Source organism: Heptranchias perlo, chromosome 35, assembly GCF_035084215.1.
Source record: "Heptranchias perlo isolate sHepPer1 chromosome 35, sHepPer1.hap1, whole genome shotgun sequence".
In the NCBI taxonomy this organism is placed as follows: domain Eukaryota; kingdom Metazoa; phylum Chordata; class Chondrichthyes; order Hexanchiformes; family Hexanchidae; genus Heptranchias; species Heptranchias perlo.
The window spans coordinates 26169608-26196633 of NC_090359.1; the positions used below are offsets into that span (position 1 = coordinate 26169608).

General features: G+C 46.8%; 1 protein-coding gene and 1 long non-coding RNA gene across 2 annotated transcripts; one reads left to right on the forward strand and one right to left on the reverse strand.

Annotated features, from left to right (window-relative positions):
* Positions 1-352: 352 nt before the first annotated feature.
* On the reverse strand, positions 353-20956 carry LOC137302509 (eukaryotic translation initiation factor 4E type 2-like). Its single transcript, XM_067972221.1, has 7 exons — positions 20759-20956; positions 14805-14919; positions 10202-10336; positions 9264-9368; positions 9006-9158; positions 7018-7154; positions 353-1130 (listed from the first exon to the last, which is right to left on the reverse strand). The coding sequence occupies exons 1-7, from the start codon at positions 20776-20778 to the stop codon at positions 1091-1093; spliced, it is 705 nt and encodes a 234-aa protein (XP_067828322.1). The 5' UTR covers positions 20779-20956; the 3' UTR covers positions 353-1090.
* On the forward strand, positions 20667-22337 carry LOC137302510 (uncharacterized). Its single transcript, XR_010958467.1, has 2 exons — positions 20667-20828; positions 21290-22337. It is a non-coding gene; the product is annotated as an uncharacterized lncRNA (long non-coding RNA).
* Positions 22338-27026: the final 4689 nt, after the last annotated feature.

Here is a 27026-nt window from a genome sequence, read left to right on the forward strand (position 1 = left end):
ACAGTATTGTTCATTCTTCTTTTCGCGCTGGTTCCTGATAACATTCCTTTGCTTGCCCTCACCTTCTGGCTAAAGGTAGCAAGGGGGTGCCAGAAGGTACAGAGTAAATGAAAAAGTCCTATTAAAAGTCCAGTTTCTTTTCTTCCCGTAAGGATCTGTTTGGCCTCCATTCGGCAATTGCACGAGGTGGCAACGTTGAAAACTAGTACTCAGGCTCCGGGTCCCATTGCTCCGTGGCATAGGTTGTTGGAATGCTCCCGAGAATGGCCTTGAGCAAGACTAGGATTGGGACCTCGACAAAAGTCAGAGAAGAACGGTGCCACAGACAAACACCATCAGAGATAAGACAGTCTGGTGAAAATGTTACTTTCTTTTATTGTGACAATACAATAATTATGTTAATATTTTTGGGGAACAGTGGCATTGAAATTACTTTGTGGGGACAAAGGCTTAACTCGGTAATACTTGACTCCTCTGAGCACTATTTTAAATGAAGCATTTACTTATTCATTTTAAACGCGTTAGCGCCTCTCCAAATCTAAGGAGTTTAATACATGTTAAGCCTTTGCACCATATCTACGCAGTGCAATTTCAAGCACTTTAGAAAATTTGTTTCTAAAAGGCAGTGTGCATTTCAGCCCGCGCTCTAATCGCAGAAACAGGAAATTCATACAGGTAGCACAAAAAATGTCCTGACCAGCAATTGAAGGATTAAGACGACAATCCATCAGGTCTCGTAGCGATGAACGAGGCCAGTGCTTGCCAATGGGGGCAGAGCAGGATGGATAATGACAGTCTGAGTACTGCAAAAGAGCTGCTCTCAGGATGCGCCTTCCCGTTCGAATACGGCTGACAAAAAAAAAGCCGCTGAAGGTCCCATGATAAACCACTGCGTTCAACAGAGAGGGGGAAAAACGCACAGAAATAAAATGGCTTTCGTTTGTACACGTAATTGCCCGATGGGCAATAAATAAAGTCAAAGGGATAGGGCTTCTAACACCACTCCGTGGTTCCTCTGCGTTTTGACGCTCCTTCGCTGCTGGTCGGCCGTCTTGCCACACTGAGGCACTGCGCTCCGAGGAATTCTGCGTTACACCGCAATCTTTGTGTTCCGGAAGCTTGAATTGTCCCTGAAACAACAGACGGTACAGTGACTCATAGCCGGGTTAACAGAGATAACAAGGGATTCGCACGGTGGTTTATCATGTGATGAGTTACTTTGGAGTGCAGTCAATAGAGTGATCGCTCAGGTAGCACCAGGTGAGCTGGGAGCGATTGGTCAAAGCTCACCAACACAGACTGGAAACCACATTTACCTGAGGAAGGAGGAAGCCTCCGAAAGCTTGTAGATTTCAAATAAAAATCGTTGGACTATAACTTGGTGTTGTAAAATTGTTTACAATTGTCAACCCCAGTCCATCACCGGCATCTCCACATCATGGAAACCACCATCGCACAGCATAGGTCAGTCAGAAGGGATCGTCAACAGAGCACTGGAAACAATTACTCATGAAGCATCGTGCATGCAGTCGCTGCCCACACAGCGCGAGGAGAGAATACTCACCGAGCTCTAGGAGGGAATACTCACCGAGCTCTAGGAAAGAATACAAAAACCGAGCACTAGGAAAGAATACTGAATCGAGCCCTAGGAGAGAATACTGAGCCGAGCACTAGGAGGGAATACTCACCAAGCACTAGCAGGGAATACTGAACCGAGCACTAGGAGAGAATACTGAACAGAAGTTTAGAAGAGAATACTCGTCGAGCACTAGGAGAGAATACTCACCGAGCACTAGCAGGGAATACTCACCGAGCACTAGGAGGGAATGCTCACCGAGCACTAGGAGGGAATACTCACCGAGCACTAGGAGAGAATACTGAACAGAAGTTTAGAAGAGAATACTCGTCGAGCACTAGGAGGGAATGCTCACCGAGCACTAGGAGGGAATGCTCACCGAGCACTAGGAGAGAATACTGAACAGAAGTTTAGAAGAGAATACTCGTCGAGCACTAGGAGAGAATACTCACCGAGCACTAGCAGGGAATACTCACCGAGCACTAGGAGGGAATGCTCACCGAGCACTAGGAGGGAATACTCACCGAGCACTAGGAGAGAATACTGAACAGAAGTTTAGAAGAGAATACTCGTCGAGCACTAGGAGGGAATGCTCACCGAGCACTAGGAGGGAATGCTCACTGAGCACTAGGAGGGAATGCTCACCGAGCACTAGGAGGGAATGCTCACCGAGCACTAGGAGGGAATACTCACCGAGCACTAGGAGAGAATACTGAACAGAAGTTTAGAAGAGAATACTCACCGAGCACTAGGAGGGAATGCTCACCGAGCACTAGGAGAGAATACTCACCGAGCACTAGGAGGGAATGCTCACCGAGCACTAGGAGGGAATGCTCACCGAGCACTAGGAGAGAATACTGAACAGAAGTTTAAAAGAGAATACTCGTCGAGCACTAGGAGAGAATACTCACCGAGCACTAGCAGGGAATACTCACTGAGCACTAGGAGGGAATGCTCACCGAGCACTAGGAGGGAATGCTCACCGAGCACTAGGAGGGAATACTCACCGAGCACTAGGAGAGAATACTGAACAGAAGTTTAGAAGAGAATACTCACCGAGCACTAGGAGGGAATGCTCACCGAGCACTAGGAGGGAATACTCACCGAGCACTAGGAGAGAATACTGAACAGAAGTTTAAAAGAGAATACTCGTCGAGCACTAGGAGAGAATACTCACCGAGCACTAGGAGGGAATGCTCACCGAGCACTAGGAGAGAATACTGAACAGAAGTTTAAAAGAGAATACTCATCGAGCACTAGGAGAGAATACTCACCGAGCACTAGGAGAGAATGCTCACTGAGCACTAGGAGAGAATACTGAACAGAAGTTTAGAAGAGAATACTCACCGAACACTAGCAGGGAATACTCACCGAGCACTCGGAGAGAATACTGAACAGAAGTTTAAAAGAGAATACTCGTCGAGCACTAGGAGAGAATACTCACCGAACACTAGGAGGGAATGCTCACCGAGCACTAGGAGGGAATACTCACTGAGCACTAGGAGAGAATATTGAACTGAGCACTGGGAGAGAATACTCACCGAGCACGAGGAGAGAATACTCACTGAGCACTAGGAGAGAATATTGAACTGAGCACTGGGAGAGAATACTCACCGAGCACTAGGAGAGAATACTCACTGAGCACTAGGAGAGAATATTGAACTGAGCACTAGGAGAGAATACTCACCGAGCACTAGGAGAGAATATTGAACTGAGCACTAGGAGAAAATACTCACTGAGCACTAGGAGGGAATACTGAACAGAACATTAGGAGAGAATAATTGTCGAGCACTTGGAGAGAATAATCGTCGAGCACTAGGAGAGAATAGTGAACCGAGCACTAGGAGAGAATACTCACTGAGCACTAGGAGAGAATATTGAACTGAGCACTAGGAGAGAATACTCACCGAGCACCAGGAGGGAATACTCACCGAGCTCTAGGAGGGAATACTCACCGAGCTCTAGGAAAGAATACAAAAACCGAGCACGAGGAAAGAATACTGAATCGAGCCCTAGGAGAGAATACTGAGCCGAGCACTAGGAGGGAATACTCACCGAGCACTAGGAGAGAATACTGAACAGAAGTTTAAAAGAGAATACTCGTCGAGCACTAGGAGAGAATACTCACCGAGCACTAGGAGGGAATGCTCACCGAGCACTAGGAGAGAATACTGAACAGAAGTTTAAAAGAGAATACTCATCGAGCACTAGGAGAGAATACTCACCGAGCACTAGGAGAGAATGCTCACTGAGCACTAGGAGAGAATACTGAACAGAAGTTTAGAAGAGAATACTCACCGAACACTAGCAGGGAATACTCACCGAGCACTCGGAGAGAATACTGAACAGAAGTTTAAAAGAGAATACTCGTCGAGCACTAGGAGAGAATACTCACCGAACACTAGGAGGGAATGCTCACCGAGCACTAGGAGGGAATACTCACTGAGCACTAGGAGAGAATATTGAACTGAGCACTGGGAGAGAATACTCACCGAGCACGAGGAGAGAATACTCACTGAGCACTAGGAGAGAATATTGAACTGAGCACTGGGAGAGAATACTCACCGAGCACTAGGAGAGAATACTCACTGAGCACTAGGAGAGAATATTGAACTGAGCACTAGGAGAGAATACTCACCGAGCACTAGGAGAGAATATTGAACTGAGCACTAGGAGAAAATACTCACTGAGCACTAGGAGGGAATACTGAACAGAACATTAGGAGAGAATAATTGTCGAGCACTTGGAGAGAATAATCGTCGAGCACTAGGAGAGAATAGTGAACCGAGCACTAGGAGAGAATATTGAACTGAGCACTAGGAGAGAATACTCACCGAGCACCAGGAGGGAATACTCACCGAGCTCTAGGAGGGAATACTCACCGAGCTCTAGGAAAGAATACAAAAACCGAGCACGAGGAAAGAATACTGAATCGAGCCCTAGGAGAGAATACTGAGCCGAGCACTAGGAGGGAATACTCACCAAGCACTAGCAGGGAATACTGAACCGAGCACTAGGAGAGAATACTGAACAGAAGTTTAGAAGAGAATACTCGTCGAGCACTAGGAGAGAATACTCACCGAGCACTAGCAGGGAATACTCACCGAGCACTAGGGGGGAATGCTCACCGAGCACTAGGAGGGAATACTCACCGAGCACTAGGAGAGAATACTGAACAGAAGTTTAGAAGAGAATACTCGTCGAGCACTAGGAGGGAATGCTCACCGAGCACTAGGAGGGAATGCTCACCGAGCACTAGGAGAGAATACTGAACAGAAGTTTAAAAGAGAATACTCGTCGAGCACTAGGAGAGAATACTCACCGAGCACTAGGAGGGAATGCTCACCGAGCACTAGGAGAGAATACTCACTGAGCACTAGGAGAGAATACTGAACAGAAGTTTAGCAGAGAATACTCACCGAACACTAGCAGGGAATACTCACCGAGCACTCGGAGAGAATACTGAACAGAAGTTTAAAAGAGAATACTCGTCGAGCACTAGGAGAGAATACTCACCGAACACTAGGAGGGAATGCTCACCGAGCACTAGGAGAGAATACTCACTGAGCACTAGGAGAGAATATTGAACTGAGCACTAGGAGAGAATATTGAACTGAGCACTAGGAGAGAATACTCACCGAGCACTAGGAGAGAATATTGAACTGAGCACTAGGAGAGAATACTCACCGAGCACTAGGAGAGAATATTGAACTGAGCACTAGGAGAAAATACTCACTGAGCACTAGGAGGGAATACTGAACAGAACATTAGGAGAGAATAATTGTCGAGCACTTGGAGAGAATAATCGTCGAGCACTAGGAGAGAATAGTGAACCGAGCACTAGGAGAGAATACTCACTGAGCACTAGGAGAGAATAGTGAACCGAGCACTGGGAGAGAATACTCAACCGAGCACTAGGAGAGAATATTGAACTGAGCACTAGGAGAGAATACTCACCGAGCAGCAGGAGGGAATACTCACCGAGCACCAGGAGGGAATACTCACCGAGCACCAGGAGGGAATACTCACCGAGCACCAGGAGGGAATACTCACCGAGCACCAAGAGGGAATACTCACCGAGCTCCAGGAGGGAATACTCACCGAGCACCAGGAGGGAATACTCACCGAGCACCAGGAGGGAATACTCACCAAGCTCCAGGAGGGAATACTCACCGAGCACCAGGAGGGAATACTCACCGAGCTCCAGGAGGGAATACTGAACAGAACATTAGGAGAGAATAATCGTCGAGCACTTGGAGAGAATAATCGTCGAGCACTAGGAGAGAATAGTGAACCGAGCACTAGGAGAGAATACTCACTGAGCACTAGGAGAGAATAGTGAACCGAGCACTGGGAGAGAATACTCAACCGAGCACTAGGAGAGAATACTCAACCGAGCACTAGGAGAGAATACTAAACCGGGCACTAGGAGAGAATACTCACTGAGCACTAGGAGAGAATATTCACTGAGCACCAGGAGAGAATACTGAACTGAGCACTAGGAGAGAATACTCACCGAGCACTAGGAGAGAATACTCACCGAGCACTAGGAGAGAATACTGAACCGAACGCTCGGAGAGAATACTCAATGAGCACTAGGAGAGAATACTGAACCGAACACTAGGAGAGAATACTGAACTGAGCACCAGGAGAGAATACTGAACCGAACACTAGGAGAGAATACTCACCGAGCACTGGGAGGTAAAACTGAACCGAGAACTAGGAGAGAATAGTGAACCGAGCACTCGGAGAGAATACTCACTGAGCGCCAGGTGAGCTGGGAACACCGATCACATAGCACTAGGTGGCCAGAAACAACTGCATGTTGATTATAAGATAGCTGGGGGACATTAGCAGATCATCGATAGCTGAGGCTGGAGACCAGCAGTAACCTAAATAACACAGGTTCTGAGCCAGGTTCACAATAACCTAAAACATACTAGACTCTTAAGCCATTAGGTTTCTGGTTTAGAAATGCAACATAAATTCATTACGCTCCCTTGTTAATTAGGTGACAATGTTCCAAGATCAAAAATCCATTTATTAAAAAGTCTCCTGTCTAATGCACTTCCATCACACTGCAGATGTGAAACTTCATGGTGTCAGTAATATTAAAAAAAGAAAGCAAAATAATTTCCTGCTGTGCTTTGCGACTTTGATTATCTGGCCTCTCCCTTCGGGCAGGAACAGGGATTTACAAGCAGCCGCCTATCTACAGAAACCTCTCTCAGCACTTAATGGCTAACTGACCTCAGAACGAGCCTACTAAGACCCCCCACGCCCTTCCCCCACCCCCCATTCAACACCTGAGCTGTGGCCTTAAAGGGACAGCAGGGCTCAGTGTCTCATTGGGCATCAACTTTACTCACAGCCTCTGGGGGCTTTTGATGTGTTATCTATCACTCAATTCTCAGTAAGAATTTACTGTGAGCTAATCTTACTTGATACTGTCTGTGTGCGTCTTGTACTCCATAATGGTGCTAGGCGGAAGGTTCAACACGCGGCGCAATGTGTCACGTATCCGAGCAGTAGTTGCTTGATCGCATGCAGTTTTGTTCCACACCGAAATGATATCTTCCTGCAAGTGAAAGGTTAAAAGGAGAATTTTTCACCCAGCAGCCAATATTCACAAAGAAGGCCCCACAAACAGCAAAAGAGACGAGTGACCAGTTGATCTGTTTCAGTGATGTTGGTTGGGGGATAAATGTTGGCCAGGACACTGGAAGAACTCCCTTATTCTTCTTCGAATACGGTCATGGGATCTTTTACATCCACCTGGACAGGTAGACAAGGCCTCGGTTTGATTTCTCATCTGAAAGACGGCACCTCTTACAATTCAGCACTCCCTCTGTCCTGCACTAAAGTGTCAGTTTAGATTAGGTGTTCAAATCTTGCAGTGGGGCTTGAACCCATGACCTTCTGACTTTTAGACATGTGCTATCACTGATCCAAGCTGATAAGCCACTGCCCCTGCAGGTCTGGTTATTTATACTTAGTAGGACTAGGTTTCTGCTGTTGACTGGATTCTCCTAGTGTAAAAGCACCCTGTGTGAAAAGTGAATTTACCTGGTAGTTCTGTATGAGGTCCAAACTTAACCTCATATTTCTCCCATTCTGCTGTATGAGGCTGGAGATGCTGTTTCCTAGTGACAGTTTTTTGCCATTTGATTATTCAAATGATGTCTCAGCAAACCAGCTCACAGTGAAATTAACTTGGTGCAAGGTTGCCAGGAACCCCGTGTTGCATGAAATATTTTTTGCATTAATGGTTCCTGATTTGCAGTATTTGCAGAATGAGTTGATGCCCCCAAGTAGGTGGGGTGGAATTATTTTTCTGAACCAGAAGTAGCTACTTGTCCAAAACTCTGCCGCCCGTATCCCGCTCACCCATCCTCCCCATCCCTCGCTGGTCTACAATGACTCCCAGTCCTCTCAATATATTACGTTTTGATACATAGATGCATTTTCTATTCATAAGTACATTTAAGGGGAAGGTAGATAAACACATGAGGGAGAAAGGAATAGAAGGATATGCTGATAGGGTGAGATGGAGTAGGGAGGGAGGAGGCTCGTGTGGAGCATAAACACCGGCACAGACCATTTGGGCCGAATGGCCTGTAACTGTGCTGTAAATCCTACATAAAAATCCTTGAATTCACGTCTTCAAATCCTTCCACAGCTTCACCCCACCCTATCTTTGCAATCTCCTTCAAGTCACACACCATCCTGATTTGGAAATATGTCGCCGTTCCTTCATCATCGCTGGGTCAAAATCCTGGAAATCCCCTAACAGCGCTGTGGGAGAACCTTCACCACACAGACTGCAGTGGTTCAAGAAGGTGGCTCACCACCACCTTCTCAAAGGCAATTAGGAATGGGCAATAAATGCTGGCCCTGCCAGCGATGTCCACATCCCATGAATGAATTAAAAGAAAACTCTACGGTGATTCGGTTATGACCATTTGTGTATTCCTTTCCCTTCATTCCACTATTGTCCCTGCTATCTGGAACTCCCTCTTTAAACCCCTCCATTTCCAACAGCCTTCTGAAAACCTTTCTTTTCTGACAAGCTTTCAGTCGCCCCTCCTAATCTCTCCCACCATGGCTTGGCATCCATTCTGTGAAGCACCTTGGAATGTTTTCTACATAAAAGGCATTATATATAAAAGCAAGTACTTGTTGTCTTTATCCTATATGTTTTGTTTTTAAATTTCAAGACAAATAAGTTTTTGATTATGGGCCAGCTCTTCCAGAAAATTCTCCCCCACATCTGCTGTAGACTGCCTGCTGTGGCACTAACCCGTTTACAGTCAGCAATTATGAGGTTCTGGTGCAGGCTGCTGCAGAAAGCTGGCACTGCTTGCAAATCCTCTCAAATTACGACACAACCCCCTTGACGCTTTACTCCCGGTTGCCACTAATGAGTTACCTGAAACCGGATCGACACCACAACTCCACAGATTTCCTCTCCAACCATAAACTGCTCTCCCAACATAGCCAGGATGATATTCTCCCAGAATCGGGATGCTAGGCCTTTGCGCAGGCGTATTATCCATTTGCCACCATTCTTGTTGGCCTCGTCCTGCAGTGAGATAAGCCGGATTAGTGTTGGCTGAATGGCATTAGTCTCGGATGCCAATGAATCAAAGCCAAAGGTTAAAACAAGTACGGCGCGCTCCTCGCTCACCTCCCACATGGGCTTGATACCCTCTTTGAAGAGGTGGAAGTCGCTGTGCCCTGTCAAGTCACCCGGCCGCACCAAGTGGCTGTAGAACCTCCAGAACTGTTCCACCTGGAGGAGAAAGTTAGCAATTAGAATATAACAGTAAGCTGCATTTATATAGACATGCGAATCACATCACTGCAGTGTTAGCAACTAGAAAAGGAACAGCGGATCCCAATTTACACAACAACATGCGTTTATACAATGCTGCTAACATAGTAAAACGCCCCCAGACGCTTCACAGGAGCGTTATCAAACAAAATTTGACACCGAGTTAAAGAAGGAGACATTCAACTCTCAAGCAGGCAGGAAAACAATTTGAAAAATCTGGAACAATCATTTTTGTCATGGGACATTAATCTAATTCATTTTTGGCAGCAGTAAAGAACCAATGTCTTTCAAGAACTTTGCAAATAGTGTGCATTAGCCAGAACAAGTTGTTCTCTCCACTTATTTGTTCGATGTCTCCAACATCCCATGCCAATTTCTTTTAAAAAAAGAACAAAAGAATTTTTCTCCCATCCTCTCCTCTTTTGAGCCCAGACTGTGGTGGTCGGCAGGTAGATTGACTATCAGGGCATTGCTATGCAAATACCCGCAGATTAGTTAAAGTACATATTAAGCCATATGTTGTTGCTGATAAAATGTTCCGCATTTCAATACTTTTTGATCCTGCTTTCTTTGATCAGGAGCAGCTGCTTATCTCTGTACAAGGGCTTGTGATTCAATTAGAGTATCAAAAGCATTCAAGAAAATTAATCCCATATAATCAGATTCGGCACAGCTTTTGTACACAATACAATAAAGATGAGAGCATTGATGTCCTCTCCCTATTACTAGTCAGTGCTATATCGTATTTATTAAATAAATCTGTTTTTATATCACTGTTGTAGCTGACTTACTGACGCGACTGTTCCAATCTGTTTAATGTTCTGTTCATAGCTCTGGGTGTTGGCTGGTCTGCTCGGTGTGCGCCTGGAATACCAGAAGGTGTAGTTATACTGTAGAGGGTGCTCGCCTGTTCCAGGTGTCACTGCCTGTGTAAGCCACAATCAATAAAATCAATCAACAGCACTTTTACTCACCACACCTCCCACCAAAGGGTTTCTATGCTGTTCATCTGTGTAAGGGTTTTAGATGCATATCACAGAGCCTCATGGGCCTGTACACAGTTTAAATCCCATGTGTTCCCATCTATTTGCATAAATCTCCTTCAAGAGAGAGCTGAACCTGTTTTTGGCTGGGGTAGAGATCACCTCGTACAAAAGGCAGGTACTGCTTAGAATTATCAGGGCCAGAGTGATCTCCTGGACTAGTTTTGATCTCCTGGGGGGAGGGTCGGAGAGGAATATCCCTCCCGCAATTTGGCCTGGGTTTTTATTTGGTTTTTCGCCTCGCCCAGGAGTTCACATGATTTTGGGTGGGGCGGGGAATGTATATATTGTGATGGTATCACAATCGTGTCAGACAGGCTGGATGGACCAGAGGGTCTTTTCTTGTTTGTATCTCAAGCTGCAGGTACTAGCAGATTTTGGTGCTCTGATTTAGGCTTTATCTACCAATGAGGCAACAATGCTAAGAACAGCTCTTGCCAAACTTCTTCAAAAACGAAATGCGATTAAACAATGAGTAAGAAACATAAGGGCGAATGGAATGGAATGGAACTGTCTTTTTTTTTATTCATTCGTGGGATGTGAGCGTCGCTGGCGAGGCCAGCATTTATTGCCCATCCCTAATTGCCCTCGAGAAGGCGGTGGTGAGCCACCTTCTTGAACCACTGCAGTCCGTGTGGTGAAGGTTCTCCCACAGTGCTTTTAGGAAGGGAGTTCCAGGATTTTGACCCAGCGACGATGAAAGAACGGCGATATATTTCCAAGTCGGGATGGTGTGTGACTTGGAGGGGAACGTGCAGGTGGTGTTGTTCCCATGTGCCTGCTGCTCTTGTCCATCCAGGTGGTAGAGGTCGCGGGTTTGGGAGGTGCTGTCAAAGAAGCCTTAGCGAGTTGCTGCAGTGCATCCTGTGGATGGTACACACTGCAGCCACAGTGCGCCGGTGGTGAAGGGAGTGAATGTTTAGGGTGGTGGATGGGGTGCCAATCAAGCGGGCTGCTTTATTTTGGATGGCGTCGAGCTTCTTGAGTGTTGTTGGAGCTGCACTCATCCAGGCAAGTGGAGAGTATTCCATCACACTCCTGACTTGTGCCTTGTAGATGGTGGAAAGGCTTTTGGGAGTCAGGAGGTGAGTCACTCGCCGCAGAATACACAGCCTCTGACCTGCTCTCGTAGCCACAGTATTTATATGGCTGGTCCAATTAAGTTTCTGGTCAATGGTGACCCCCAGGATGTTGATGGTAATGCCGTTGAATGTCAAGGGGAGGTGGTTAGACTCTCTCTTGTTGGAGATAGTCATTGTCTGGCACGAATGTTACTTGCCACTTATGAGCCCAAGCCTGGATGTTGTCCAGGTCTTGCTGCATGCGGGCACGGACTGCTTCATTATCTGAGGGGTTGCGAATGGAACGGAACACTGTGCAATCATCAGCGAACATCCCCATTTCTGACCTTATGATGGAGGGAAGGTCATTGATGAAGCAGCTGAAGATGGTTGGGCCTAGGACACTGCCCTGAGGAACTCCTGCAGCAATGTCCTGGGGCTGAGATGATTGGCCTCCAACAACCACTATCATCTTCCTTTGTGCTGGGTATGACTCCAGCCACTGGAGAGTTTTCCCCCTGATTCCCATGGACTTCAATTTTACTAGGGCTCCTTGGTGCCACACTCGGTCAAATGCTGCCTTGATGTCAAGGGCAGTCACTCTCACCTCACCTCTGGAATTCAGCTCTTTTGTCCATGTTTGGACCAAGGCTGTAATGAGGTCTGGAGCCGAGTGGTCCTGGCGGAACCCAAACTGAGCATCGGTAAGCAGGTTATTGGTGAGTAAGTGCCGCTTGATAGCACTGTCAACGACACCTTCCATCGCTTTGCTGATGATTGAGAGTAGACTGATGGGGAGGTAATTGGCCGGATTGGATTTGTCCTGCTTTTTGTGGACAGGACATACCTGGGCAATTTTCCACATTGTCGGGAAGATGCCAGTGTTGTAGCTGTACTGGAACAGTTTGGCTAGAGGCGCAGCTAGTTCTGGAGCACAAGTCTTCAGCACTACAGCTGTCGGGGCCCATAGCCTTTGCTGTATCCAGTGCACTCAGCCGTTTCTTGATATCACGTGGAGTGAATCGAATTGGCTGAAGACTGGCTTCTGTGATGGTGGGGATATCGGGAGGAGACCAAGATGGATCATCCACTCGGCACTTCTGGCTGAAGATGGTTGCAAACGCTTCAGCCTTGTCTTTTGCACTCATGTGCTGGACTCCGCCATCATTGAGAATGGGGATGTTTACAGAGCCTCCTCCTCCCGTTAGTTGTTTAATTGTCCACCACCATTCACGACTGAATGTGGCAGGAATGCAGAGCTTTGATCTGATCCGTTAGTTGTGGAATCGCTTAGCTCTGTCTATAGCATGTTGCTTCCGCTGTTTAGCATGCATGTAGTCTTGAGTTGTAGCTTCACCAGGTTGGCACCTCATTTTTAGGTATGCCTGGTGCTGCTCCTGGCATGCTCTTCTACACTCCTCATTGAACCAGGGTTGATTCCCTGGCTTGTTGGTAATGGTAGAGTGAGGAATATGCCAGGCCATGAGGTTACAGATTGTGCTGGAATACAATTCTGCTGCTGCTGATGGCCCACAGCGCCTCATGGATACCGTTTTGAGCTGCTAGATCTGTTCTGAATCTATCCCATTTAGCACGATGACAGTGCCACACAACACGTTGGATGGTGTCCTCAGTGCGAAGACGGGACTTTGTCTCCACGCGGACTGTGCAGTGGTCACTCCTACCAATACTGTCATGGACAGATGCATTTGCGACAGGTAGATTGGTGAGGACGAGGTGAAGTAAGTTTTCCCTCGTGTTGGTTCGCTCGCCACCTGTCGCAGGCCCAGTCTGGCAGCTATGTCCTTCAGGACTCGGCCAGCTGGGTCAGTAGTGGTGCTACTGAGCCACTCTTGGTGATGGACATTGAAGTCCCCCACGCAGAGTACATTCTGTGCCCTTGTTACCCTCAGTGCTTCCTCCAAGTGGTGTTCAACATGGAGGAGGACTGGTTCATCAGCTGAGGGAGGGCGGTAGGTGATAATCAGCAGGAGGTTTCCTTGCCCATGTTTGACCTGATGCCATGAGATTTCATGGGGTCCAGAGTCAATGTTGAGGACTCCCAGGGCTACTCCCTCCTGACTGTATATCACTGTACCGCCACCTCTGGTCGGTCTGTCCTGCTGGTGGGACAGGACATACCCAGGGATGGTGATGGAAGAGTCTGGGACGTTGGCTGAAAGGTATGATTCTGTGAGTATAGCTATGTCAGGCTGTTGCTTGACTAGTCTGTGGGACAGCTCTCCCAATTTTAGCACAAGTCCCCAGATGTTAGTGAGGAGGACTTTGCAGGGTCGACTGGGCTTGGTTTGCCTTTGTCGTGTCCGGTGCCTAGTGGTTCGATGCTGGGTGGTCCGTCTGGTTTTATTCTTATTTTGACTTTTTTTAGCGAGATTGTACAACTGAGTGGCTTGCTAGGCCATTTCAGAAGGCAATTAAGAATCAACCACATTGCTGTGGGTCTGGAGTCACATATAGGCTAGACCGGGTAAGGATGGCAGGTTTCCTTCCCTAAAGGACATTAGTGAACCAGGTGGGTTTTTACGACAATCCGGTAGTTTCATGGCCACCATTACTGATACTAGTATCTTAATTCCAGATTTTATTTAATTAATTGAATTTAAATTTCCCCAGCTGCCGTGGCGGGATTTGAACTCATGACTCCGGATTATTAGTCCAGGCTTCTGGATTATTAGTCCAATAACATAACCACTATACCCCAACGAATGGAACTGTCTGGGCTTTGAGGGCTGGATTCTGGGTCTCAGGTGGGGCTGCCTGTGACCAACGGGCCATAGTTTGAACAGCCCTATTCTATAGGTATGTGTACCTTTTTGCTTTTTTTCAGGAATTTCATGCTATGTACCAAATGTTCGGTAAACAAATCTACTCAGTTATCAGGAGTTGTGCAAGAGTTATGCAAGAGTTGCAAAAGTTGCCTGTTGCTCCATACTTCCCTGGTTCCAACTGACTCCTAAAGCTGTTCAGTTCGGAGGCTTGCAACATCAGCAGTTGGGCTGAGATCCTCCCAGATAACTTGTAAGCTACATGATTTTGCCTTCCTCTTTAGATTAAGAGTCAGTTATGCTGTGGTGGTTAGCGTTAGATTTGGAACTTGACAGCTGCAGAATTGCAGGTGCATACCCATGCTGTGTTACTCTGGTACCACATATTTGAGTCAACATCCAAAATCCAGCACCACCACAAAAATCCTGCTCAGTATCTTTACTGCTCTGTAAACAATCCTGCTGCATCCTACAGTACTGCTTTAAGGAAATGCCAATGATTACCTTTCGTTTAGCTGTGCTTTGTGTCTTTTCCTGTTCGCATATTTCGGATTCTTTCTCTTTCAGCGTCTCGCTCTCTTCACTGTGTTCATGGTCTCCACTATCATCATCTTTCAGGCTGCAAAGATAGAATGTACACACCGCAATTCAAAAAACAAATGCTTAAACCAGAGGGAGTTCCACCATTCGTAACTCTGTGTGCAAATCTTGTGCTCATCCTGGTGAGGGGTGTTTGTGCTGGTGAATGGAACACTTAACCATCCACAGCAGTAGCGTCTCGCATGAAAGCTACAGCAAGGGATAGATGCAGAGTAAAGCTCTCTCTGCTCTGCCTCAACAATGTGCCTCAGTTCAGCCCCCTTCCCCCCACCACACCAGTGACATTTTGTTTTATTTCCCATGCCACTCTCAGTGACAGTGCCAAATAGTGCCATTTTTACGCTGAGGGCCATTCCCACTATAAACTGAATTAAGACAGCAGACAGAGAAGACTTTCATTCCATTAATCTGGATGGTATTATGAAGCCAGTTCCTAAATGTAAAAGGCCAGTGTCTAACCCACTGCACTACCCAGTCACAAGATCTTATGGGGGGGGCACAGTAAATAATTCTCAGCACCAAAGGAAGCTGCAAAGGGATACAAATAAAATGGTGGATTGGGCAAAAAAGTGGAAAATAACCATTAAGTGTGAGGTGGTATATATTGGTTTTAAAAAAAAGTAATAATTGTACTTTGAATGGGGGGAAGGTTGGGTATGTTGGAAGAGCAGTGTGATTTTTTTTGGGGGGGAGGGTTTCAGGTTAACAAGGCAACAATTTGCATTTATATAGCGCTTTTGAGGTGGTAAAACATCTCAAGGCACTTAAAAGCAGGACCTCAAGTGGATAAGACCTTTTAAAAAAAAGCTAATGGATACTGGGTCTTGTGGCAAGAGGTGTAGAATATATAGAATATAAAAGTCAAGATGTAATGGTGGCTCTATAGTAAGACTACTATTGGAGTACTGTGTGCAGTTTTGGATGCCAAACTATAGGAAGGATGTTGAGGAAAGAGAGATTCACCAGGATAGTGCCTGGTATGAGAGAATACAAATAAGAGAAAAGACTTGAAAAACTGGGGCTGTTTTCATTACAACAGAGAAGATTAAACAGTGATTTGATAGAGGTGTTTAAAATTATGAAAGGATAGCACAGAGTAGATAGAAACAGACTGATTGAATCAATTCAGGGGTCTGAAACAGGGGGCATAGATATAAGATTAAACGTAAGAGATTTAGAACAGAGAGTAAGAGAAACTTTTTTTATTTTTACAGAGGGTTGTGGGGCTGTGGAATGCACTACTGGAGTTAATGATTGAAGCAGAGACCATGTCAATATTTAAGAATAGATTAGATAGCTGCTTGAAGGAGAGCAGGATAAAGTGATATGGGTACAGGCAGGCACAAGGGATTAGTGCTACTGCTCGTGTGGAGAATTAACGCTGCTGAACGACCTGTTTCTGTGTTGTAATTTGTGTAACTCTTATGTAATTTCAGAGAGGGAGTCACCAATTCTTGATCTTGACCATGAGGGAGTGAATTACTGTTACTTTTTCAGATTATATCTACTCTCCTGTAATAGCATCCATCTTCTTCCTTTTTCTTCCTCTTTGTGTTACCAAGGGTAAATAAAGCGCTTGCATTTAACTGGCACCTTATCACTGCCTCAGAACATCTTAAAAAGTGCATCACATCCAATTAATTGCATTTTGAAGTGTAGTTACTGGCTTGTAGGCAAATGCAGTGGCTAACCTGTGAGTGTCAGTCCGAGCCTGCATGCAGCAAGACCTGGACAACATCCAGGCTTGGGCTCATAAGTGACAAGTAACATTCGCGCCAGATAAGTGCCAGGCAATGACCATCTCCAACAAGAGAGAGTCGAACCACCTCCCCTTGACATTCAACGGCATTACCATCGCCGAATCCCCCACCATCAACATCCTGGGGGTCACCATTGACCAGAAACTTAACTGGACCAGCCATATAAATACTGTGGCTGCGAGAGCAGGTCAGAGGCTGGGTATTCTGCGGCGAGTGACTCACCTCCTGACTCCCCAAAGCCTTTCCACCATCTACAAGGCACAAGTCAGGAGTGTGATGGAATACTCTCCACTTGCCTGGATGAGTGCAGCTCCAACAACACTCAAGAAGCTCGACACCATCCAAGATAAAGCAGCCCGCTTGATTGGCACCCCATCCACCACCCTAAACATTCACTCCCTTCACCACCGGCGCACTGTGGCTGCAGTGTGCACCATCCACAGGATGCACTGCAGCAACTCGCCAAGGCTTCTTCGACAGCACCTCCCAAACCCGCGACCTCTACCACCTAGAAGGACAAGAGCAGCAGGCGCATGGGAACAACACCACCTGCACGTTCCCCTCCAAGTCACACACCATCCCGACTTGGAAATATATCGCCGTTCCTTCATTGTCGCTGGGTCAAAATCCTGGAACTCCCTTCCTAACAGCACTGTGGGAGAACCGTCACCACACGGACTGCAGCGGTTCAAGAAGGCGGCTCACCACCACCTTCTCAAGGGCAATTAGGGATGGGCAATAAATGCCGGCCTTGCCAGCGATGCCCACATCCCGTGAACGAATAAAAAGAAAAGATAGAAGCATGTTTCTTTTTTGTGCTGTATAAATGACGTTTTACTTTGTCCCTTTCAGCCCATTGTCACTTTGCTGGCTCTTTGAAAGGGCTTTTCTGTCAGTCCCACTCCCCCTGCCCTTTCCCCACAGCCCTGCAATTTTTTCCCCTTCAAGTATTTATCCAATTCCCATTTGAAAGTTACTATTGAATCTGCTTCTACCGCCCTTTCAGGCAGCGCATTCCAGATCATAACAACTTGCTGCGTAAAATTCTCCTCACCTCCCCACTGGTTCTGTTGCCAATTACCTTAAATCTGTTTCTTCTGGTTACTGACCCTTCTGCCACTAGAAACAGATTTTCCTTATGTACTCTATCAAAACCCCTCATAATTTTGAATACCTCTATTAAATCTCTGTACCTCTGCAGTCCAATGTAGTGAAGATGCTCCCACAATGGTGTTAGGTAGGGAGTTCTAGGTGATGGTAATGGTTCTACTGTTGCTATTTACAGCTCCTCTGGACACATCTTTTGTTTCTTTACTTGTCCCATTACCACCCTCTTTTGCCTTGCACCATCTTTCCTTTTGTCATTTCATCACTGCTGCCCTCCATCCGATCATAGACCTTCCATTTGGTTCTTCCCCCCCCCCGTGCCGCCTTCTCCCTTTCCATGACTCTTAACTTGCTTTAAAAATCATTACATCTCTAACTTCTTCCAGTTCTGATGAAAAGTCAGTGACCTGAAACATTAATTCGGTTTCTCCCTTCACAGATGCTGCCTGACTTGTTGAGCATTTCCAGCATTTTCTGTTTTTATTTCAATTTCCAGCATCTGCACTATTTCACTTTTGATATAGCATTCCTACTTTTGCCCTACAGTGTCCCTAGGCTGTGGCTGGAGAATATTATTGTAAACAATTTTACAACACCAAGTTATAGTCCAACGATTTTATTTGAAATCTACAAGCTTTAGGAGGCTTCCTCCTTCCTCAGGTAAATGTCAGGAACTCCTCGAAGCCTACGCATTTATAAATCACAGAACAATACATGGTGATTACAGACTGCCTTTGCAACTGCCCGTTGCCAAGGCAATCACCGTGTTCAGACAGAGAGGTGTTACCTACAGAACCCCCGAATATACATTCAACAAAAAAAACAAACAGGAAAAAAAAAGAGGCAGAAACATCCGGAAGGCAGAGAAAGCCAGCAAATGACCCGTTATATTAAAAACAGATAGCTTTTGTTCGCTGGTGGGCTTACGTGTAGCGTGACATGAACCCAAGATCCCAAGAACCCAAGATCATGTCACGCTACACGTAAGCCCACCAGCGAACAAAAGCTATCTGTTTTTAATATAACGGGTCATTTGCTGGCTTTCTCTGCCTTCCGGATGTTTAGAATCATAGAATCATAGAATCATAGAAGTTACAACATGGAAACAGGCCCTTCGGCCCAACATGTCCATGTCGCCCAGTTTATACCACTAAGCTAGTCCCAATTGCCTGCACTTGGCCCATATCCCTCGATACCCATCTTCCCCATGTAACTGTCCAAATGCTTTTTAAAAGACAAAATTGTACCCGCCTCTACTACTGCCTCTGGCAGCTCGTTCCAGACACTCACCACCCTTTGAGTGAAAAAATTGCCCCTCTGGATCCTTTTGTATCTCTCCCCTCTCACCTTAAATCTGTGCCCCCTCGTTATAGACTCCCCTACCTTTGGGAAAAGATTTTGACTATCGACCTTATCTATGCCCCTCATTATTTTATAGACTTCTATAAGATCACCCCTTAACCTCCTACTCTCCAGGGAATAAAGTCCCAGTCTGTCTAACCTCTCCCTGTAAGTCAAACCATCAAGTCCCGGTAGCATCCTAGTAAATCTTTTCTGCACTCTTTCTAGTTTAATAATATCCTTTCTATAATAGGGTGACCAGAACTGTACACAGTACTCCAAGTGTGGCCTCACCAATGCCCTGTACAACTTCAACAAGACATCCCAACTCCTGCATTCAATGTTCTGACCAATGAAACCAAGCATGCTGAATGCCTTCTTCACCACCCTATCCACCTGTGACTCCACTTTCAAGGAGCTATGAATCTGTACTCCTAGATCTCTTTGTTCTATAACTCTCCCCAACGCCCTACCATTAACGGAGTAGGTCCTGGCCCGATTCGATCTACCAAAATGCATCACCTCACATTTATCTAAATTAAACTCCATCTGCCATTCATCGGCCCACTGGCCCAATTTATCAAGATCCCGTTGCAATCCTAGATAACCTTCTTCACTGTCCACAATGCCACCAATCTTGGTGTCATCTGCAAACTTACTAACCATGCCTCCTAAATTCTCATCCAAATCATTAATATAAATAACAAATAACAGCGGACCCAGCACCGATCCCTGAGGCACACCGCTGGACACAGGCATCCAGTTTGAAAAACAACCCTCGACAACCACCCTCTGTCTTCTGTCGTCAAGCCAATTTTGTATCCAATTGGCTACCTCACCTTGGATCCCATGAGATTTAACCTTATGTAACAACCTCCAGTATGGAGGTTGTTACATAAGGTTTCTGCCTCTCTGTTTTTTTTTCCTGTTTGTTTTTTTTGTTGAATGTATATTCGGGGGTTCTGTAGGTAACACCTCTCTGTCTGAACACGGTGATTGCCTTGGCAACGGGCCGTTGCAAAGGCAGTCTGTAATCACCATGTATTGTTCTGTGATTTATAAATGCATAGGCTTCGAGGAGTTCCTGACATTTACCTAAGGAGGAAGCCTCCGAAAGCTTGTAGATTTCAAATAAAATCGTTGGACTACAACTTGGTGTTGTAAAATTGTTTACAATTGTCAACCCCAGTCCATCACCGGCATCTCCACATCATGGAGAATATTAGACCAGGGTGCTGGCTCCTTATTAGCACCAAGTGATTCCATACTGGAGTGTGTGAGGGGGGGGGGGGGGGAAGGATGTGCTGTGACGCCCCCCATGGTTGAACAGCATGCCAACGCTCTCACGTGAGTGACGTGACGTGACGTGCTGGGGAGGGGAAGAGAACAATTGCAAAGGCATCTGTTGCGCCTCAACCAACCTTGTATGGGGAGGTGATAACAACCTTGCTTTTGAGCGACGCGAGAACAGCCAATCAATTGATTCCGCTCTCCTTCCCGTCCCCGCCCCTCCCTCTTTGTGCCGCCCCACCAATCGGCGAGCCCGGTAGAGGCGGGACTTCCGTTCGCCCAATCGAGCTCGAGCCGTCAACCGCCTCCGGAAAAGTTAATGGCGGAAAAAATTCTGAGAGGAAATTATCGTTGACTTACGCTTGGAATTTATTGTTCATTTCTTCAAAGAACGCCCACAGAAAACAAGATGAGGAAAAACGAGTATTCGGTAAAGTGCCGGGTGCTACAGTTAATAAGAATTTTATTAAAAACTGATACTTTTTAAAAAAAGAAATACCGGGCTCACAACGAGGAGGCCGAGTCTCTGGTGGCCTGCATGCGCATGCGCGATAGCCACGGCGAACGCTTCAGGACAAACTTTGGTGGCGCAGAGGTCGATTTCGAAACCTTGTTGAACTGACGCGATAGGGAGGGACGATGGGCTTGTCTTTCCAACTCTTGTGTGGGTTGCGGAAGAGAATTGGGATTTGGCATTTAGCCTTGCTCACCTGCGCTGCTGAATTTTAAAGATTACCTGGAGACATTTGTAGATATTACGTGAGATTAAAAAAATACAAATCTTAAATTTAAAAAAAAATCATAGAATGATACAGCACAGAAGAAGGCCATTCGGCCCATTGTGCCAAAAGAACTATCCAATTAGTCACTCCCTCTGCTCTTTCCTCATAGAGGAAATGCTGGGAATACACCAGTGCAGCTCCAACGACACTCGAAGGTCGACACCATCCAGGACAAAGCAGCCCACTTGATTGGCACCCCATCCACCACCTCAAACATTCACTTCCTTCACCACCGGCGCACTGTGGCTGCAGTGTGCACCATCCACAGGATGCACTGCAGCAACTCGCCAAGGCTTCTTCGACAGCACCTCCCAAACCCGCGACCTCTACAACCTAGAAGGACAAGAGCAGCAGGTGCATGGGAACACCAACTGCACGTTCCCCTCCAAGTCACACACCACCCTGACTTGGAAATATATTGGCCGTTCCTTCATCGTCGCTGGGTCAAAATCCTGGCACTCCCCACCTAACAGCACTGTTGGAGAACCGTCACCACACAGACTGCAGAGATTCAAGAAGGCAGCTCACCACCACCTTCTCAAGGGCAATTAGGGTTGGGTAATAAATTCTGGCCTTGCCAGCAATGCCCACATCCCATGAATGAATAGAAAAAATCAACATCTGGATGTGCAGATTAATGATTCGGATTAGACCCTTGGCCACGGTCTTTGCCCCGAGTGTTAATCTATCTCTTCCCTTTTCACAGGTTGATAGAGATGTTGTGTATCTCCCCCTGCCCTTCAACTACCCAATCCCCCCCCACCCCCCGCTTACCCCCTTTCCTTCCCCATCCTGAAGCCAAGTTCCGCACCCATGAGGACGGCCTCAACCGGGATCTTGGGTTCATGTCACGCGACACATAACCCCACCAGCAAAAAGGGGGGAAAAAATTATGTTTTTAATATTCCCTCTCTCTCTCTGCCATTTGGGTTTCTTTCTGTCTGTCTGTGTAATTGACACAATGTATATCCAGTGTACTGGGACGTGCTGTTCTCTGTGACTGGCCTGTTTGAATAACAACGACACCTTTTGATTGGTGTGATGCTGTCCCAGCCTAGTATAAGATATGCGATTTGAGAACCTTTTCACTCATTCACCTGATGAAGGGGATAATCTCTGAAAGCTTGTGATTTTAAAATAAATTTGTTGGTCTATAACCTGGTGTTGTAAGATTCCTGACATTTGTCCACCCCAGTCCATCACCGGCATCTCCACATCATCCTGAAGCAGCAGAGAAAAGGGCAGCGACCCTCAGTATTGCATAATGGACCCTTGAATGGAAACAGATTATTACTTTGTAACCAATTTCACATTAGAGGAAGAGAACGAAATACTAGCTGTACAAGCGAATCTAAAAATTAGTCAAGGGGAGAAAATTATTGGATTGGATACAAGTTTTTTAAAAAATGGTAACAGAAAATAATGGGACTTAAGATAGATGTCAGCCTTGGCTCTTTTGATAACACTCTCACCTCTTAGTTAGAGGTTGTGGGGTCAAGTCCCACTCCAGAGACTTGAGCACATAATCTAGGCTGACATTCCAGTGCCGTACCGAGGGAGCACGGAGGTGCCGTCTTTTGGAAGTTAAACCAAAGCCCCGTCTGCCCTCTCAGGTGGGCGTGAACGATCCCACGGTCACTATTTCGAAGAAGAGCAGGGGTGTTCTTCCCAATGTCCTGGCCAATATTTGGGACATCCTGAGGTTGGTCGGTCTGTCTGTCTACAGATTGCATAAACTTAGCTTGTATTCCCTCGAGTTTAGAAGGTTGAGGGGTGATCTAATTCAGGTGTTTAAAATGTTCAAAGGATTTGATAGAGTAGATATGGATAAACTATTTCCTCTGGTGGGGGAGTACAGAATAAGGGGCACAATCTTGACATCAGAGCAAGGCCGTTCAGGAGTGAAATCAGGAACCACTTCTTCACACAAAGAGTAGTAGAAATCTGGAAATCTCTCCCCCAAAAGGCTCGTGGAGAGACGGAAACTCATAGGGCAGGTGAGAGATAAACAGCTCAGCGTCAGATATTTCCGAGGCAGAGACTCTAATTATTGGCTATTTCTCCAAATTCTCAGAAAGGTTCAGAAAAAAATTGCCAAATAAAAGATCGTACATGTCGTTTGTGTTAATTCAAAGATTAAATCTCTCAACACTGCATCTCTACATACCCTGCTCCCACACCCTCCTCCATCTCAAAGAAATACTTACATCTCTCAACCACAGCAAGCCAAGTTAAAAATCAATGATTGTGTAATCTTCCCTGACCAGCTGCTCATGCTTAAGTAAATAAAACATTCTATCTCCAAATTAATTCACACACTCTTCTATGGTATCATTCATCTTCTCCATAATCCATTACTGACTCTATATCAAAATTTTTTTTTTATTATTCGTTCACGGGATGTGGGCGTCGCTGGCGAGGCCAGCATTTATTGCCCATCCCTAATTGCCCTCGAGAAGGTGGTGGTGAGCCGCCTTCTTGAACCGCTGCAGTCCGTGTGGTGACGGTTCTCCCACAGTGCTGTTAGGAAGGGAGTTCCAGGATTTTGACCCAGCGACAATGAAGGAACGGCGATATATTTCCAAGTCGGGATGGTGTGTGACTTGGAGGGGAACGTGCAGGTGGTGTTGTTCCCATGCGCCTGCTGCTCTTGTCCTTCTAGGTGGTAGAGGTCGCGGGTTTTGGAGGTGCTGTCGAAGAAGCCTTGGCGAGTTGCTGCAGTGCATCCTGTGGACGGTGCACACTGCAGCCACAGTGCGCCGGTGGTGAAGGGAGTGAATGTTTAGGGTGATGGATGGGGTGCCAATCAAGCGGGCTGCTTTATCTTGGATGGTGTCGAGCTTCTTGAGTGTTGTTGGAGCTGCACTCATCCAGGCAAGTGGAGAGTATTCCATCACACTACTGACTTGTGCCTTGTAGATGGTGGAAAGGCTTTGGGGAGTCAGGAGGTGAGTCACTCGCCGCAGAATACCCAGCCTCTGACCTGCTCTCGTAGCCACAGTATTTATATGGCTGGTCCAGTTCAGTTTCTGGTCAATGGTGACCCCCAGGATGTTGATGGTGGGGGATTCGGCGATGGTAATGCCGTTGAATGTCAAGGGGAGGTGGTTAGACTCTCTCTTGTTGGAGATGGTCATTGCCTGGCACTTATCTGGCGCAAATGTTACTTGCCACTTATGAGCCCAAGCCTGGATGTTGTCCAGGTCTTGCTGCATGCGGGCTCGGACTGCTTCATTATCTGAGGGGTTGCGAATGGAACTGAACACTGTGCAGTCATCAGCGAACATCCCCATTTCTGACCTTACGTTGGAGGGAAGGTCATTGATGAAGCAGCTGAAGATGGTTGGGCCTCAGGACACTGCCCTGAGGAACTCCTGCAGCAATGCCCTGGGGCTGAGATGATTGGCCTCCAACAACCACGACCATCTTCCTTTGTGCTAGGTATGACTCCAGCCACTGGAGAGTTTTCCCCCTGATTCCCATGGACTTCAATTTTACTAGGGCTCCTTGGTGCCACACTCGGTCAAATGCTGCCTTGATGTCAAGGGCAGTCACTCTCACCTCACCTCTGGAATTCAGCTCTTTTGTCCATGTTTGGACCAAGGCTGTAATGAGGTCTGGAGCCGAGTGGTCCTGGCGGAACCCAAACTGAGCATCGGTGAGCAGGTTATTGGTGAGTAAGTGCCGCTTGATAGCACTGTCGACGACACCTTCCATCACTTTGCTGATGATTGAGAGTAGACTGATGGGGCGGTAATTGGCCGGATTGGATTTGTCCTGCTTTTTGTGGACAGGACATACCTGGGCAATTTTCCACATTGTCGGGTAGATGCCAGTGTTGTAGCTGTACTGGAACAGCTTGGCTAGAGGCGCAGCTAGTTCTGGAGCACAAGTCTTCAGCACTACAGCTGGGATGTTGTCGGGGCCCATAGCCTTTGCTGTATCCAGTGCACTCAGCCGTTTCTTGATATCACGTGGAGTGAATCGAATTGGCCGAAGACTGGCTTTCGTGATGGTGGGGATATCGGGAGGAGGCTGAGATGGATCATCCACTCGGCACTTCTGGCTGAAGATGGTTGCAAACGCTTCAGCCTTGTCTTTTGCACTCACGTGCTGGACTCCGCCATCATTGAGAATGGGGATGTTTGCAGAGCCTCCTCCTCCCGTTAGTTGTTTAATTGTCCACCACCATTCACGACTGGATGTGGCAGGACTGCGGAGCTTTGATCTGATCCGTTGGTTGTGGAATTGCTTAGCTCTGTCTATAGCATGTTGCTTCCGCTGTTTAGCATGCATGTAGTCCTGAGTTGTAGCTTCACCAGGTTGCTACCTCATTTTTAGGTACGCCTGGTGCTGCTCCTGGCATGCTCTTCTACACTCCTCATTGAACCAGGGTTGATCCCCTGGCTTGTTGGTAACGGTAGAGTGAGGAATATGCCGGGCCATGAGGTTACAGATTGTGCTGGAATACTATAACAAAATCTGACATTTCCAAATATTAAATTTGATTATCTCCCCTCATCATATAAAAAAAATTAAAATAATAATTAATTCAGTGACACGCCCAACCAACAATTAAATAAATATATAAGGCGGTACCAGTTCTAAATTCATTAAATCTTACACATTCAATTCATCTGCTCATTCCATAGTTTCTCTCACACTTGATTTCTGGCTCTTTATGGGCTAGTTGTACTGTATGGAGTAAGCCCTACCCTGATCTTATTGGATATTGCTGAATGATCTGCATGACAGTCATTTGTGCACTGACATGTTTACTTTTGAAGTGTCGTCAGTGTTGTAATGTAGGAAACGCCGCAGCCAAATTGCACACAGCAAGGTCCCACAAACAGCAATAAGATAATGACCAGATAATCTGTTAGTGATGTTGGGTGAGGGATAAATATTGGCCAAGACATCGGGGAGAACTCCCCTTGCTCTTTGAAATAGTGCCAGGAGATCTTTTATATCCATCCTCTCGGGTACTCTGCCCCCCCAAATCCCTACCCCAACCCTTCAACACCCCTCGACCTCCCTACTCTCCTGCCACCATCCCAGGCTTGATTCCCTCTTAGATAAGCCTACAACTTCCCTCCGTGCCTCCCTTGGTATCCTCCAAAGGATCCATAGAGGCACTCATCGCTGCCTCCTTACGAGGAGCAACCCCAACTGCCCCATCCTACTCTCTCACCGACTTTCCCGCCCAGCGCTCCCTGCTAGGGGTTAATCTTGCCAATCTCCTTCCCGTCCCACTCACCCCTCCCAGCGCTGACCCTGTGGACTCTGCCAGCGGACCAGCTATCACCGTCCCTCTCCGCATCTCCCTCCAGAATGTACGTTCAATTGCGAACAAGGCCCTTGCCGTCCATGAGCTTATTGTGGATGATTGCGTCAACATCATGGCCTTGACGGAAACCTGGCTGACGGGCGATGATACCTTCCCCCTTAATGAAGCCTCCCCGCCTGGCTATATCTTCCACCACTTGCCCCGCCCAGACTGTCACAGTGGTGGTGTGGCCCTTATCACCAAATCACACCTTGGAGGTCTGTCCTCTTACTCCTCTGGCACCTTCTCCTCCTTTGAGCATCTCACCTTGTTCCACCCCTCTCGCCTTGCCTTAAAAATCCTCGTTCTCTAATGCCCACCCAAGTACCACGCCATGTTTCTCACCGTGATATCTTCACTGCTTTCCTCCCTCAGCCTCCACATCGAGCGACTTCTCATCCTTGGTGATTTCAACATCCATCTCAACTCATCATGTTCTCTCTCCTCCGAATTCACTGCCCTCCTATCCTCCCCTAATCTCACCCTCCATATAAACTCCCCAACCTATATTCACGGCCAC

What these genes read in the sequence shown, in the direction of transcription:
- LOC137302509 (XM_067972221.1), bottom strand. Translation starts at nt 20,778, where the DNA reads ATGAACAATAAATTCCAAGC. An exon ending in ATGAACAATAAATTCCAAGC is followed by an intron (nt 14,920 to 20,758) that starts GTAAGTCAACGA and finishes CTATCTTTGCAG; the next exon opens with CCTGAAAGATGATGATAGTG. An exon ending in AGATTGGAACAGTCGCGTCA is followed by an intron (nt 9,369 to 10,201) that starts GTAAGTCAGCTA and finishes TTTCTCCTCCAG; the next exon opens with GTGGAACAGTTCTGGAGGTT.